This window comes from Canis lupus, chromosome 5, assembly GCF_003254725.2.
Source record: "Canis lupus dingo isolate Sandy chromosome 5, ASM325472v2, whole genome shotgun sequence".
NCBI classification, from domain to species: Eukaryota; Metazoa; Chordata; class Mammalia; order Carnivora; family Canidae; genus Canis; species Canis lupus.
Genome location: NC_064247.1, coordinates 8,954,592 through 8,969,872, shown reverse-complemented (window position 1 = coordinate 8,969,872; position 15,281 = coordinate 8,954,592). Strand labels below are relative to the sequence as shown.

General features: G+C 45.5%; 1 protein-coding gene across 2 annotated transcripts; it reads left to right on the top strand.

Annotated features, from left to right (window-relative positions):
• Positions 1 to 906: 906 nt before the first annotated feature.
• On the top strand, positions 907 to 15,059 carry EI24 (EI24 autophagy associated transmembrane protein). 2 transcript variants are annotated; one of them, XM_025465037.3, is made up of 11 exons: positions 907 to 1,078; positions 3,720 to 3,829; positions 7,560 to 7,705; positions 8,121 to 8,181; positions 9,392 to 9,458; positions 9,999 to 10,123; positions 10,432 to 10,551; positions 10,898 to 11,009; positions 11,687 to 11,798; positions 12,192 to 12,266; positions 14,022 to 15,059. In XM_025465037.3, exons 2-11 carry the CDS (start codon positions 3,788 to 3,790, stop codon positions 14,182 to 14,184), a joined length of 1,023 nt encoding a protein of 340 aa, XP_025320822.1. In that variant the 5' UTR covers positions 907 to 1,078; positions 3,720 to 3,787; the 3' UTR covers positions 14,185 to 15,059. The 2 variants fall into 2 exon arrangements, with proteins under 2 accessions (XP_025320822.1, XP_025320823.1); XM_025465038.3 differs by lacking the exon at positions 907 to 1,078 and adding an exon at positions 1,557 to 1,762.
• The last annotated feature ends 222 nt before the right edge of the window (positions 15,060 to 15,281 follow it).

Sequence of the window (15,281 nt, the reverse complement as noted above, 5' to 3'; positions counted from 1 at the left end):
GTCCAGTTGCCAGCCAGGCTTCCTGTCCCACAAATAGGAGGTTGCATTAGATAGATTCTGGGGGTAAAAGTCTGATCTTCTGTCCTAGCGCTAGCAGCTCTAAACACAGAGGTAAAGGAAAATGGGAAGTGAATAGGAGAAATGTTAAGTGAGATACAATAGGCTGGGACTAGAGGAGAAAAAGTTCTGGGTGAGGCTTGATGGGGATGCCAAAGAACTGACATCCCTGGGGTAAAAATGGATTGGTGGGGATGGAGATGAAAAGGGTTTTCTATTCACTTTATTTTTAGAATTTTAGTCTCCACCATCACTTTGCAGCCAGAGCACACATCTAACGCAGCCGAACTGCACGGCGGCTCGTCCCGTTCTGAACGATCTTGACTCCTGCGCATGGCTGCCTTTGGGTCTAGAAACTCTCCAACCAGAAAAGCAAGGTGAACCTCTGTAGTTTGTTCTCTTAGGCTTCGTAGGGTTGTTTTAGAGACACAAGCAGCCCAGCGAGAGCAAACGGACCGGAAAGGGCAGGAAACGGGGAAGAAGGGCTCGGGAAGGCGGGGAGGAGGGAGGCGGTCCCGGGAGCGCGCGGCGCGGGATGGGCGGGGCCGCGCACGGACTGCGTTTCCCAGGCTCCGCAGGCCCGCGCGGCCCCGCCCCCGCCCCTCAGGCCCCGCCCCTCAGCCCGGCCCCCGCCGCCAGGCTCCGCCCCCAAAGCCCGGCCCCGCCCCCTCAGCCCGGCTCCGCCGCCGACGCCGCTCGGTCTTATGCCCCGCCCCCGCCGCCAGGCCCCGCCCCCGCCGCCAGGCCCCGCCCCCGCCCCGCCGCCAGGCCCCGCCCCCTCAGCCCGGGCGGCGCGCCGCGGCTCGGCCCCGCTCGGCTCGGCCCCGCTCGGCTCGGCCCCGCTCGGCTCGGCGCCCGCCCGACTTCCCAGCGGCCCCGTGCGGCCCGGGCATGCCCAGTGCGGGCGCAGCGGCCCCGGCCCTGGGAGCGCCCGGGCGGGAGCTGGCGGCCGGGCGCGGAGGGGCCGAGAGGAGCCGAGCGGGCCCGCGGTGGGCGAGGGGCCGGGCGGCGGAGCGGCCGGGTAGGTGCAGGCCCACCGAGCCGGGCCGCCGGCGCCGCGCGGCCGGGGGCCTGCGAGCAGGGGCGGTAGGGCCCGGGCGCGGGTGCGCGGTCCGGGCGGGGGCCCCGGGCACGCAGGAGCCGGCCGGGGCGGGCGGGGGGCGCGCGGGGGTAGCCCTGCGTGTGACCGGTCGTGAGCGTGCCCCGCTCCTCGTGCGCGGCTGGGCGGTGGCGAGACCGTGGCTTCCGGTCGAAACTGGCTGGGAGGTGCGGCGGGCACGGACCCGAGATGACCGGGGCACTCGGGCGGCCGTGGAGCCCCCGCCCCCGCCGCCGCCGCCGCCAGAAGCGAGGATGCTCACCCTCCCGAGACCCGCCGTGGCCGGGACAGCCTCCTGCCTCCCGGGTTGAGTTTGCCTGCTCAGAAACGGAAGGACAGGATTGTGCCGCAGACGGATGTGTGACAAGGTCCAGCGACTACTGGGGATCTCCGGGCCATCTGTATTCCAGGCTCAAGAGAAGTTGCACGGGTTGAACACACGCATCGCAAAGCTGGAGTGAAGAGAAGACCCGACTGCCGGGGGGATGGTGGGGGTTAGGACACCAGGGTTTTGAAGTTCGCAGGAGCCTCTCATTTGCTGTAGGCTTGGGCAGGCATTGAACTTTGGAGACTGGGTTCCTCCATCTGTAAAGTGATGAGAACCAGGTGCATCTTTTTTCCTTCCAGCTCAGTTGCAAAGTGTCGGGTCCCCCCCTCCCCCCGTGTGGTCCTAAAATTGTGGGAAGTTCTATTTTTCTCCACGTCTCAGTTTTTTGTCCAAGCGGGCAGTTGACCGAGTATCCCTGAATGAAGGACTGCTAGGGTCTCTATAAAATCGAAGTGACTGCTGCTGTTGGTCAATAGGTAACTTGCCCCTGGAACGTCCTGAAGCCAGGTGTTAATGGCCACGGTTCAAATAACACAGCTGTTCGGTTTTCTTTTTCTTTTTTCTTTTTTTTTTTTTTTTTTTTAAGATTTCATTTATTCGTGAAAGACACAGAGAGAGAGGCAGAGACACAGGCAGAGGGAGAAGCAGGCTCCATGCAGGGAGCCCGAGGTGGGACTCAATCCGGGGACCCCAGGATCACACCGTGAGCCAATGGCAGGTGCTAAACCGCTGAGCCACCCAGGGATCCCCAACACAACTGTTCTGGACTAGAACTGCCATGCTTCACCCTTGTCCCTGCCTTGTGAGAAATCCAGACCAAGCGATGGTCCTGCTTAAATTCCCAAGCCAGCTCAGTCTGGAGCAGGACTATGTTTATATAGAAGTTACTAGGGCAGCCCGGTGGCTCAGCGGTTTAGCGCTGCCTTCAGCCCAGGGCCTGATCTTGGAGTCCCCAGATCCAGTCCCACCTTGGACTCCCTGCATGGAGCCTGCTTCTCCCTCTGCCTATGTCTCTGCCTCTTTCTCTCTGTGTCTCTCATGAATAAATAAATAAAATCTTAAAAAAAAAGTTACTATTTTGATGTTAGTGCAGCATATATTCAAAAGACCTATCAAAATTTTTAATATCCTTAATTTACAGGTGAGGAAGTAGCTGATGAAGAGTAATCCATGATAGTCTTGACAAACTACTGTTGTGTATTGTCCTCATTGAGTAGTTAACTGTTCACCTGGCAGTGAGTTACCCTGTTACTCTGTGGTGCTTTTGTTTGTGCTGAAGTGGGAGTAGTCACAGAAGTCTCTTAACCTTAGAAACTTCTTTATCTGAAGTAATAGGATTTGACCTAAGGAGCAGATGGTACATATGGTGTTGTACAAGTTGCCTTCCTAGTGCAATATTCCCTGCTCTTCTGGTTCTGGGTGGCAGTAGTCCAGTTGGGTCAAAGTACAGTTTGAAGTGGTTATATGTGTGAGAGAAAAATGTACTTAGGTTTTGAAGTTTGAGTTTTATACTAGATGCTTGTGAAATTCCGTCATCAATTTTTGGAGCTAGGTTTCTCATTCATCTGAGAATACCTAAAATGAGAAAGCTGTATTTTTTTAAAGAATGTTTATACACGACCTTTTTTGACCTAGTTTATAATCCAACGTTTCCTGCGTGCTTATTAAAATTGTGCGTGTATTTAAAGTTGGAAAACTCAAGGCCTATTTGGTAGTGTAGGTAGGTAATTTATATTGTACCTTAAGCTTGTGTGTCCGAGGGTCCTGTGTATGAAGTGTGTATTTAGTAATTTTTCCCAGAATTTCATCTTGCTCTTGATTTTCATTCAAGTGTTGGAGGTTCTATGTCAAGCATAAATAACCGCTCAAGAGGGTACTAAGATGAAATGATGGCTCATTTCCAAATCCTCAAAAGTATTTGGGATGTATAGGGGAGGGATAGTTGTGGACACCAAGGCCCAGAGAGGAGAGGAGACTCCTCATCCAAGAGCATATTTACCCCCAAATAAAAGTGAACGGGTGGGACTTAAAAAATTGTATTGCTTTCAGGTTTTAGCAGTTACAGGTATACCTTCACTTAGTTCACTGTGTTAGTATCTGTGGGAGTGCCCAAATCTGCTGCACTCCATGTAGAGATGTTGGTATGTGGAATATGCCATCAAGTAGAAATATACCTGAAGTAACTTACCTATAAGATGCCTATTTGTTGCTTCATTATGTTCCATCTGTTTCCAGGTCCTTCATGATGAAAGATTTTGAGACGCTTCTCTCTGTGTGTAGTTGGTAGTTTGGGTGGTGAAGAGATGGCTGACAGTGTCAAAACCTTTCTCCAGGACCTTGCCAGGGTGAGTACATTGTCACGTCATCTCTTGATCTTTTTGCTGCGGGAACCGACTCAGGGCCTTAGGGTTTCTTTTGGGGGGAATTTTTATTATATTTGTAAGGTCCTTCACCTACAGATTCTCATTCTCAGACATACTACTCAGGAGATTAAGTATTATCTTGCATCTTCCAAAAGCTTGGGAAAGCTATCTAATAATAGTTTCTCTAATATTGGGAACTTTGGTTAGTTTGACTCCAGAGCCTTTTTGTCAAAAAGCATTTTTTTTGTTTTGTTTTTAAAGATTTTATTTATTTATTCATGAGAGACACATAGAGAGAGAAGGAGAGGCAGAGACACAGACAGAGGGAGGAGGAGGTTCCATGCAGGGAGCCTGGCTTGGGACTCGATCCTGGGTCTCCAGGATCAGGCCCTGGGCTGAGGGTGGTGCTAAACCACTGAGCCACCCGGGCTGCCCTCAAAAAGCTTTTTATTTTGTAGTTATTTTATTTTATTTTATTTTATTTTATTTTTTTTTAATTTTATTTATTTATGATAGTCACAGAGAGAGAGAGAGGCAGAGACACAGGCAGAGGGAGAAGCAGGCTCCATGCACCGGGAGCCCGACGTGGGACTCGATCCCGGGTCTCCAGGATCGCGCCCTGGGCCAAAGGCAGGCGCCAAACCGCTGCGCCACCCAGGGATCCCTATTTTGTAGTAATTTTAGACTTAGAGATAAGTTGCAGGATAGTACAGGGTTGCCCTCTATCCTTCAGCTTCCACCAACATCAAGTTTTTGGTCCACTGGTCAAAATTAAATCATGATCATTGATAGAATACTACTACCTAAACTACTTAATTCCTATTTACATTACAGAACCTATTTTTCCCCCATTCTATGTGGTGCAGATGATGGACTAGGAAAATGTCCCATAAAGATCTGTTTAGGACCTGGTAACCCCAATTAACCAATACCACAAAATTCCCTCATAGTGGATGTCTGAGGCTTAATGCCCTGCTTGTATCCCCTGTAGCTCTATTCTTGGGAGAAGGGGATCCTTCCTCAACGGGAGTCCTTAAAAGTTTATTACCTTTGAGTAAAAGAGGGAGAATTGAAGGAGTTATCTTAGAAGGGTCAAAGAGACTTCATGCAAGGAGATCTACTTTTAATACCTTTACCTCATCTTGCCATTCTTGTGCTATAAAATATCAATCCTGGATCAGTTCTACACAATGTACTGTTACTGTTTGTTCCAGTAAGCATCTCAGAGGTGGGGATCCTGTCATCGTCCTCCCACGTACAAAGTCCTCAGACATTTGAACTTCACTACCTTAAATATTTAAGCAATTTGTGGAAGATTTAGAAGTTAAATTTTTTTTTTTAATTTTATTTATTTATGATAGTCACATAGAGAGAGAGAGAGAGAGAGAGGCAGAGACATAGGCAGAGGGAGAAGCAGGCTCCATGCACCGGGAGCCTGACGTGGGATTCGATCCGGGGTCTCCAGGATCGCGCCCTGGGCCAAAGGCAGGTGCCAAACCGCTGCGCCACCCAGGGATCCCAATTTGTGGAAGATTTAGAAGTTAAAAGCAAAATAGAACTATGCTTAAAAGGTCAAGTGCACACTGTGCTAGTTGATGTTATCACTCGTTGGTACATAACCACTTGCCCATTCGTATTTTTCTGTATCCCGAACATTACCTCTAGAATTTGTTTTAGGGTACCCCGGGTGGCTTAGCGGTTTAGCGCCACCTTCAGCCCAGGGTGTAGTCCTGGAGACCTGGGATCAAGTCCCATGTCGGGCTCCCTGCATGGAGCCTGCTTCTCCCTCTGCCTGTGTTTCTGCCTCTCTCTCTCTCTCTCTCTCTCTCTCTGTAATGAATAAATAAGTAAAATATTTTAAAAAAATAAATAAAATTTGTTTTAGCTAATAACAACATTTTTGAGTCCAGATTGGCTTTTGCTTCCAGAATGTCTTTTTCCACCTAGCCTTCGTGAGGTTAAATATCCCAGTGCCACCGGTCTACTTTTTTGTTGTTGTTCGTTGTATACTTTACCTGGCAGGTTACACATTTCTTGAGCATTTTCATATGGCCAATGTCTAGCTCATTGAGGATGCTAAATACATAGGTGGATAGATGGATGAATGAATAGTTTTTGGAACTGGGCAATAGGCAGTTCTGGGGTTTGTAGTGCTAATGGTAACTTTTCCACTGTTGGAGCTCTTTCAATATAGTGGGCAAGTGCCTCTGTCACTGTCTTTATAGACGTAACCTTCTCCCCCTCCATACACTCCTCTTAAGGACATTGTTTCCTCCAGTTATGCTACCGTGTTTCTGTCATGTGTGGCATGCTTGTATCCTCCAGCTTTTCACATTTCACAGTAGTGATTTGTCTTTTCAGCTGTGGTCCAGTCCCTGGTCTTTTCTAGAGACCAGTGTTTATTTTAATTTTTTTTTTAAAGATTTGTCTATTTATTCATGAGAGACAGAGAGAGAGAGAGAGAGAGGAGAGAGAGAGAGAGGCAGAGACACAGGCAGAGGGAGAAGCAGGCTCCATGCAGGGAGTTGGTTGTGGGACTCAATCACGCCCTGAGCCAAAGGCAGATGCTCAACTGCTGAGCCACCCAGGTGTCCTGAGACCAGTGTTTAATTTGTCCTTGTTTCACTAGAGTTTAGTACAGGGTATAAGGCATACTAGGGGTATTTGATTAATATTGAAAGAGTATAGGGAAAGGCAGTAACTGGACTTTTATAGTCCTAAGTGTTGGAGGGATTGGAAAGCTGCTGTTTTGCAACTGTGCTATTTAAGCTTGGTTTGTGTAAGAATTGTCAATGGGTGCTAAATCTCAGGGAGAGAAACTTAATGAGGAGAAGCTGGACAGCACCTTGACTATGTAAAATATCACCAGCAAGGGCAGACAAATGTCTTTCTCTGTATCTGATGTCTGGAAGGGCACAGCGTTTCTGTGATGCCCCAAAGTGAGGTAGCCTTGGTCTAATTGTGAGTAAACCTAAATTGAGGGAACTATGAAATAACTAGCCTCTATACTTCAAAAAGACAGGCTGAGGATTTGTTTCTAATTAAAGGAGGCTAAGGAGATATGATAAGTAACTATAGCATGTGACTGAACTGATTTCTGACACATGTGGGGTAAACATCCTAAAGAGGGCATTGTTGGGACAAATGGAGAAACTGGAATATGGACTGCGGATTAAAATTTTTCAGTATTGAATTTCTGGAGTCAGTATCTTGCAGTTTTTTTTTTTTTTTTTTTTTAAGATTTTATTTATTTATTCATGAAAGACACAGGGAAAGGCAGAGATGTAGGCAGAGGGAGAAGCAGGCTCCAGGCAGAGAGCCTGATGTGGGACTCCATTCTGAGACTGCGGATCACGCCCTGAGCCAGGGGCAGGTGCCCAACTGCCAAGCCACCCAGGCGTCCCAATATCTTGCAGTTATAGAAAGGAGTATCATTCTTAGGAATACACATTCTGATAACGGGGAAGACTATATGTGTAAAGAATACATTAATTTACCACATTTATTATAATTTTGTAAATCTTGAGAAAAGATATTTGGAAGTTCCATTTTTAGAACTGCTGTAAATTTTGAATTCTATCAAACTATCAAGGTTCCTTTAAGCAAAGTAAGTTCAGTGGTTTCCACTGTTATTTCACTTTAATGCATGTAACTTAGAAAGTCTTCTCTGATCCATAATCCTTCCTTTTTAAAATAATACCCTTGTCTCTAGGGAATCAAAGACTCCATCTGGGGAATTTGTACCATCTCAAAGCTGGATGCTCGGATTCAGCAAAAGCGAGAGGAGCAACGTCGAAGAAGGGCAAGCAGTGTCCTGGCGCAGAGGAGAGCCCAGAGTATAGAAAGGAAGCAAGAGAGGTGAGGAGTAGGGGCTGATGTCAGAAAGTGAGAGGGAGGGACTTCATTCACCAAGTGACTGGTCCTTAGTATAATCACTTGGAGTTTCAGTACCCCATATTTGCTTTGTATTTTTTTTCCAAAAAAATGTTATAGGTGACTCTCTCTTTCACATTGGATTAAACTAGGGTTTAGCAACCATGCTTGCTCAGGATGTCATGATGTTTTAAAAAGAATGGTGAATCGAGAACACTAAAAAAAAAAGCTGTTTCTTCTCTAGAAACATTTTTTTAGCCTTTCTAATTGGCACTAGGAGAACATTGGGAGAACAACAGGTGCTAGAAAAATAACAATAACCAATGAAAAGTATAAGGTGGGGAGGGATTGGGTGATATGGAAATAGCCTTCTTAGCTAAATACATTTGGTCTTTTCTAGTGAGCCACGTATCGTTAGTAGAATTTTCCAATGCTGCGCTTGGAATGGTGGTGTCTTCTGGGTAAGTTCTTTACTCTCAAATGCCTCGTAAGCATCTTTAGATTGTTGTTATGTTAATAGTTCTTGACTTTTCTTGAAATTGAGACAAGTAGCTTTCATGTGCTGATGCATGCTTAAGACCATAACTCAGGAATCTGTGCACCTGCAGTGTTTATTTCCACACAAAGAACACTTGTATGTAAATGTCAGGTATAGCCCTAAATACACACTTTTATTTTAATTTATTTTTTGTAGAGAGCACAAGTGGTGGGGGTGGAGGAGAGGCAGAGGGACAGGGAGAGAGTCTCAAGCAGCCTCCACACCCAGCGTGGAGTTGGATGTGGGGCTCAGTCCCAGGACCCTGAGATCATGACCTGAGCCAAATTCAAGTGTTGGATGCTTAACCGACTGAGCTACCCGGGTGCCTCTGCACTTTTATTTTTTAAAAATGACTTTCACAAGTTTTAATGTTACAAATTTCTCTTGAATCTCTTTCCCTTTGGCTAAGAGCAGCTATGGAAGATCAGAAGGGAAGGGGAGAAGGATCAGGACAGGTTATCCTTGTGTCTGATCTTACAAGTATATTAGAATTGATTACTACTAAAACCCATACCAGAAAAAGTTGCCTCAGAGTTCAAGAGCCAACACGGACTTAAGCGAAATTTGAGTACTTGGAAAGATAGGTAGTTAAATTTTTTTTTCTGACTTGGAATTCAATAGAATTCCAGTTGTCTTAATCTAAACATTCCACATTTCCAGGTGTTTAATTAATAAAGTTTTACTACGTATTTAGTATATACCTGTATTTTTGGTCTGACCACTATGTGAAATGTTCATCTCTGTCCCAAGGAGTGTCAACTATCTTCACAGGCAGTGTCAGGTTTGTACTATAGGGAGGTGTTGGCAGATGGAAATGGGTCCAGTTAGGGTGCTTCTTTAGGCTGCCTTAAATAGGCACCTCCATCTGGGAAATAAGGACCTCGAAACATGGAACTCCTGTGCTAGAGGAGAGTATTCATTCATTCATTCATTCATTCATGAGAGACACACAGAGAGAGGCAGAGACTCAGACAGAGGGAGAAGCAGGCTCCCTATGTGGAGCCCGATGTGGGACTTGATCCCAGGACTCCAGGATCACGCCCTGAGCCAAAGGCAGACATTCAACCACTGAGCCACCCAGGTGTCCCTAGAGGAGAGCTTTTAACGTTTGCTTTCTTACTTCTTTCATTTAGTTAAGTCTCCTCCTGTTTTATCGAGTGTTTATTCCTGTTCTGCAGTCAGTGACAGCCCAGATTATTGGTAAGTATATGTATTGCTGCATGCCATCTGCCTGGGATGGGGTGGCAGGTATTTCCCTGTCTCTCTCAGTTTATTGAATACTTCCTTGCGCCGGGAGCTTTAGATGTTTCTAGCTCAAGCCTCTTAGCAACCCTTTGAGTGAGTACTGTTACACATATCATTTTTATGGTTGAAGAAATAGAAATTAGTTACTGAGGTTAAACCATTTGTGAGTGGCAGAGCTGGGATCGAAACTCAGATGGAAAAAAAAAAAAAACTCAGGTGGTTTCCTGCATATTGTGTGCCGTTAGAGCACTGTGACATCTGTCACCACCAGGTAAGTAGCACTCATGGCTCCTGAATTAGAGCTATGGCTAGAGATTGGTTTGTGTATGGAGAAGAAAACTACCTGAAGTTGGTATGGTGATGTGCTGGCAAGAAATGAAGGGGACTCGTGTGTGTGTATATGGAGAAGAGTCACCAACTAGTGCTTCCATACTTGGTCTCTTATGTTTTTCATTTCTTCAGTTAGACTAACCGCTCTTTTCTCCCCTCTCTTAGGTGATCCATCACTGCATGGAGACGTTTGGTCGTGGCTGGAATTCTTCCTTACGTCCATCTTCAGTGCTCTTTGGGTGCTCCCTCTGTTTGTGCTCAGCAAAGTTGTAAATGCCATTTGGTTTCAAGTAGGTCCATGGCAGAATGGAATCTGGGCCCAGCAGTGTGATGGGTTAATGGGTTGTGGTTTTAGCTTGTGGTTGGTGGTGGGGCAGGGAAGGATTTCATAGCCTTAACCTTTCTTGGCTCATAGCAGCCAGTGGGTGATCTATGTGCTCTTGTAAGATGGAATTAGCGTCTCAAGTCACAAAAGCATCTCATTGCAAGACCTGCCTCACCTGGCAGATCTGATGTGGCAGATCAGTGGCCTTAGCTTTGGGGATGGATAGTGAAGCCATAATATTTGTGTTTTGGTGAGCTACTTTCTCTGTTACAGGACATAGCTGACCTGGCATTTGAGGTATCAGGGAGGAAGCCTCACCCATTCCCTAGTGTCAGCAAAATAATTGCTGACATGCTCTTCAACCTCTTGCTGCAGGCTCTTTTCCTCATCCAGGTGAGACTGGCCTTCTGGTTACATGGGCAAATTTTGAAAGACGGTTCACTGGAGGGAGTGTCACAAAGATCAGAATACTGCATTTGTACTGGGGCAGATGAGCTTTATGGGAGGTCATGAGCTCCCATTTAAATAATTTTTTCACAGAAACAACTAGAAAACTTAAAAATCGTAAAATGATAAGCAGCATGGTTTACCTTTTCTTCGCTGCCCACGGGCTTTCTCCACTCTCCTGTTGAGAAACATGAGGAGCCTCTCTAGGCAGAGGGGGATGACTCAGAGTGGCAGGTGAAAGTGTTAAGTCTCCGAAGCTTTGGGATTAAGATTCTCCATATTTATTCTTTAGGGGATGTTTGTGAGTCTCTTTCCCATCCACCTTGTTGGTCAGCTGGTTAGTCTTCTGCACATGTCCCTTCTCTACTCACTGTACTGCTTTGAATATCGTTGGTTCAATAAAGGTAAGTCCACCTAAAGAAACTCGGAAGTAGGAGGTCCAGTCTGGAAATGCTGCTAAGCAGGCTTCTCACACTGTTCAATACTTAGGCCATTGGTAACCCATCTTTGGAAGGAGGTAGCCTCTTTGGCGAGAGAGAATTTAAACTTGCTTGGGGAGGTTAACCTGAACCTGATACTGGGGGATATGGCAGCGTAACATTCTCTTTATGGTACTTGATGTGATGTAGCTCTGATTCTGAGCCATACAGTGGCATAAAGGCGCACATATCTTTCTGAATTTTTCTTAATTTGATATCATTGCTTTCATATTCTTTGGGGGATGTTTTAAAAGACCTTGGCGTATTTCTCTGGGTGCCAATGGTTAGCCGAGGTTAATTGATTTCTAGAGAATGGCTGCCTTTTTATTTGATACTTTGTTCGAGACTAGTCATTAGAAAGGAAGCTGATGTTATAATTCCTAATTCCTAGCAGCTTTGAAATTGTGATTATTGATTTGAAAAACTTGACCCAGAAGCCTTATATTTGGACAATTCCAATTTATATGCTTTAACTGTTTTAAATGACTGATGTGTACCTAAGACTCAAACTCAAATAATTTGTCTACTGTATATAGTCATTTGACTAAACAAAAGTAAGCAATCTAATTAGTAAGTGTATTGTATTGACTGTCCTGTTTTAGGAATTGAAATGCACCAGCGGTTGTCAAACATAGAAAGGAATTGGCCTTACTACTTTGGATTTGGTTTACCCTTGGCTTTCCTCACAGCAATGCAGTCTTCATACATTATCAGGTAATTTGGCCAGAGGGACTTGATGAGGACTAGTAAAATAATCAGTGTAGGGAGCATCTTCTACATGCCTGGTTTTATGGTAGGCATTTTCCATTCTTACTTGGCCATCCGGAGGTCTGTAGACTTATCTCCTTGACAGAGAGTCATAGACATTTGTCAGCTTTGTCAGCATTAAAATCTAGTCTGCATGATCTTTTTTTTTTTTTTTTTTTTTTTCTTGTCTGCATGATCTTAAATGCCAAATGCTTCTATGTTGCCTTCTGGAGTAGTGTTGACCATTGCTTTTGAAGATGTGCTTGATAGATGTTAGCTCTGGAGGCAAGGGAACTGTGGGCTTCTAATCTCTTCTCCAGATGGGTGTCATGAAAGTGACTGTTTCTCTTTTGTTTGCAGTGGCTGCCTCTTCTCCATCCTCTTTCCTCTATTCATTATCAGCGCCAATGAAGCAAAGACACCTGGCAAAGCATAGTAAGTATTAGCTAAAGTGTAGTAAACTGGGATCCCTGGGTGGCTCAATGGTTTAGCACCGCCTTCAGCCCAGGGTGTGATCCTGGAGTCCTGGAATCGAGTCCCATGTCGGGCTCCCTGCCTGGAGCCTGCTTCTCCCTCTGCCTATGTCTCTGGCTCTCTCTCTCTGTCTCTCATGAATAAATAGATAAAATCTTTAAAAAAAAGGTCTCATTCCTATAATTGTCATGTTACATACAGTCCTGCTCCTCTGTACACAGAGAGATAGCTCACTACACTTTATTTTTTATTTTTTGAAAGATTTTATTTATTTATTCATGAGAGACACAGAGAGAGAGGCCGAGACACAGGCAGAGGGAGAAGCAGGCTCCAGGCAGGGAGCCCGATGTGGGACTTGATCCCAGAACTCCGGTATCACACCTTGAGCCAAGGGCAGACACTCAGCCACGGAGATGGCCAGGCATCCCAGGAATAAGAGTTAAAAAAAAAGAATAACCTCTTACATTGTAGGATAACATTTAATATCCACTATGATGAGAGAAAAACTCTTTGGAATATATCTCCTATTTTTCCCAGGCATGTATGCACATGTTTCAAAAAATGATGCTATTATACATATGCTTAAAATTAAACAGTTCACTGAATATAAGGCACTGGAAATACCTGTAGTGAAGCTCATTCTTGTAAGAATGGTTAGATTTTTATAGTGTGCCATATGATCTGGCTATATGAATTTATTGATAGTGATAGTAAAACAAAATATTTTATTTATGTACTTAATTTAAAATTTGACAGAGTGCACATGAGCACAGGGAGGGTCAGAGTGAGAGAGGGGTGGGGAGAAGAAGACTCCCCTGGACCCTGAGATCATGATCTGAGCCAAAGGCAAGTGGCTAACTGTTGGAGCCACCAGGTGCCACAAAACAAAGTATTTTAAAATGAATCTTTAGTGGGGTGCTCAGATGGTGTAGTCAATTGAGCATTCAACTCTTGATTTTGGCTCCGGTCATGATCTCAGGGTCGTGAGTTCTGGCCCCCTGTTGGGTTCTGCACTGAGCTTGGAGCCTGTTTGAGAGTCTCTATCCTTTTTTCTCTGACCTTCCCCCAGCACTTGAGCACACACACATTTGTACCTGTGGATACTCTGTAAAAACAGAAAATTAAACAAAAAATGAAGTGAATCTTTAGCAACGATAATAATAGCACTCCGGAAACTTTATTATTTTAAAAAAAGTTTAATCTTTGGGGCTCCTGGGTGGCTCAGTCGGTTAAGCCTCGGCCTTCAGCTCAGGTCATGATCTCAGGGTCCTGGGGTTGAGCCCTGCATCGGGCTCCCTGCTACCCAGCAGTGCTCAGTGTAATGGCAGTCCCCGATGTAATTGCTTTCCCTTGAAACTCTTGAAAATAAAGCACATAGAGTATATTTTCAGACATAGCTTGATGTTTCAAACAGCCATAGAAAAGTACTTCTCCAATCGGAATTAATCTGAAATGTAACTTCATTTCCTCTGACCCTTGATTCTTCAAATGGTGATTCCATTGCCCTCATGATAGCAGCCAGACCCAGTGCCACCTTCAGCTGCTGCCTGTTAACCTATATGTGTCTTAATATCTGTACTTCCTTGATCAAATTCAGTTGTCTGGTTTTCCCCTATGTCATTTTAAGTTCAACATAGTCAAGTAATGTGTCCAATAATTAGAAACATTAAGTTTGAATAAATGGGGATCTAACCTGTTTGGTCTCTTGCCTTCCAGCCTTTTCCAGCTGCGCCTCTTCTCTTTGGTGGTTTTCTTAAGCAACAGACTTTTCCACAAGACAGTCTACCTGCAGTCTGCCCTGAGTAGCTCAACCTCTGCAGAAAAATTCCCTTCACCGCATCCATCTCCTGCCAAACTGAAGGCTGCTGCAGGCCACTGATTGCCTGCCATCCAGGGGGGATGGGTGGATTGGAAGGAGGCTGTAGGAGCTCTTTTCCTTGTCCCCTCCTCTGCCAGGGAAGGCAGGACCCGCTCTGCCAAGGGTCCTTTGCATATTCCCTTGTTTCTGAGGAGCTGGGATTTTTGTCTCTGGTGCGCTTAAGGCAGAATCTTCCTGACACCAGTGTGTGGATTTTTAACACCGGTGAGTCTGAATGGACCACAGGTTTTTCTGTAGTTCTTTTCTAGTACTTGCCAGCCCCCGTGCCTGGACTGATTGGAATACTTTTTTTGGTCCCTGTGCCATCGATCCTCCCAATTCCCTGTCCTGCCTTCCACCACCCTTGGATGAATGGATTTTGTAATTCTAGCTGTTGTATTTTGTGGACCTGTTTTTTTGTTGTTGTTGTTGTTGTTGTTTTTCTGTGAAGCACATTTATTGGATGAGGGAGATAAAGGAGTATCTCATCTGCTCCTGGTCACTCCCTTTATAGCCATCACTGTCTTGTTTCTTGTAACTCAGGTTAGATTTTGGTCTCTCTTGCTCCACTGCAAAAAAACAAGCCTGAAGAGATGGGACAGGAGGAAAGACCTCACAGCCAGATCTGCTGGGTTTTGAGGAGTGATTTTTTTTCTTCCCCTTGAAGGGGAAAAAGCTTTTTTCACTGGTACATTAAGTTCCCCGGCTGTAGGGAGGTACCAGTTTTGGACAAGTGCCACTGCAACACCGAATGCTCAGAGAACCTGAACTTTTAACTCTGGAGGTCTGAAGTGTACTGCTGGCCACTGCCGGGTCTGTCTGGTATTTCAAAGGATTATTGGGTGCTGCAAATAGGAACTGAAGGGGTAAACTTATTAAACCCATTGAGCCTGTGATTGGTTGGTGTTTTCCTGTCATTTTAAAGAGACTAAATATGTCGGGGTGGGGGTGGGGGTGGGGGCAGATGTCAAAAAACTTGTCCGATTTTAAAATGTCACAATTAAACATGAGCTGGTTTCCCACAAGCGTGTAATGGTTGGATTTTCAAAAATCATCACCTTGTGAAACGTTAAAAAGGTTAAGTGGAACATACAACTTTGCCTTGGACAATCTGGTTG

Coding starts and splice junctions, on each gene's coding strand:
- EI24 (XM_025465037.3), top strand. CDS start 3,788: ATGGCTGACAGTGTCAAAACCTTTCTCCAGGACCTTGCCAGG. Junction 3,830..7,559: donor TTCTCCAGGACCTTGCCAGG/GTGAGTACATTG, acceptor CCTTGTCTCTAG/GGAATCAAAGACTCCATCTG. Junction 11,799..12,191: donor CAGTCTTCATACATTATCAG/GTAATTTGGCCA, acceptor TTTTGTTTGCAG/TGGCTGCCTCTTCTCCATCC.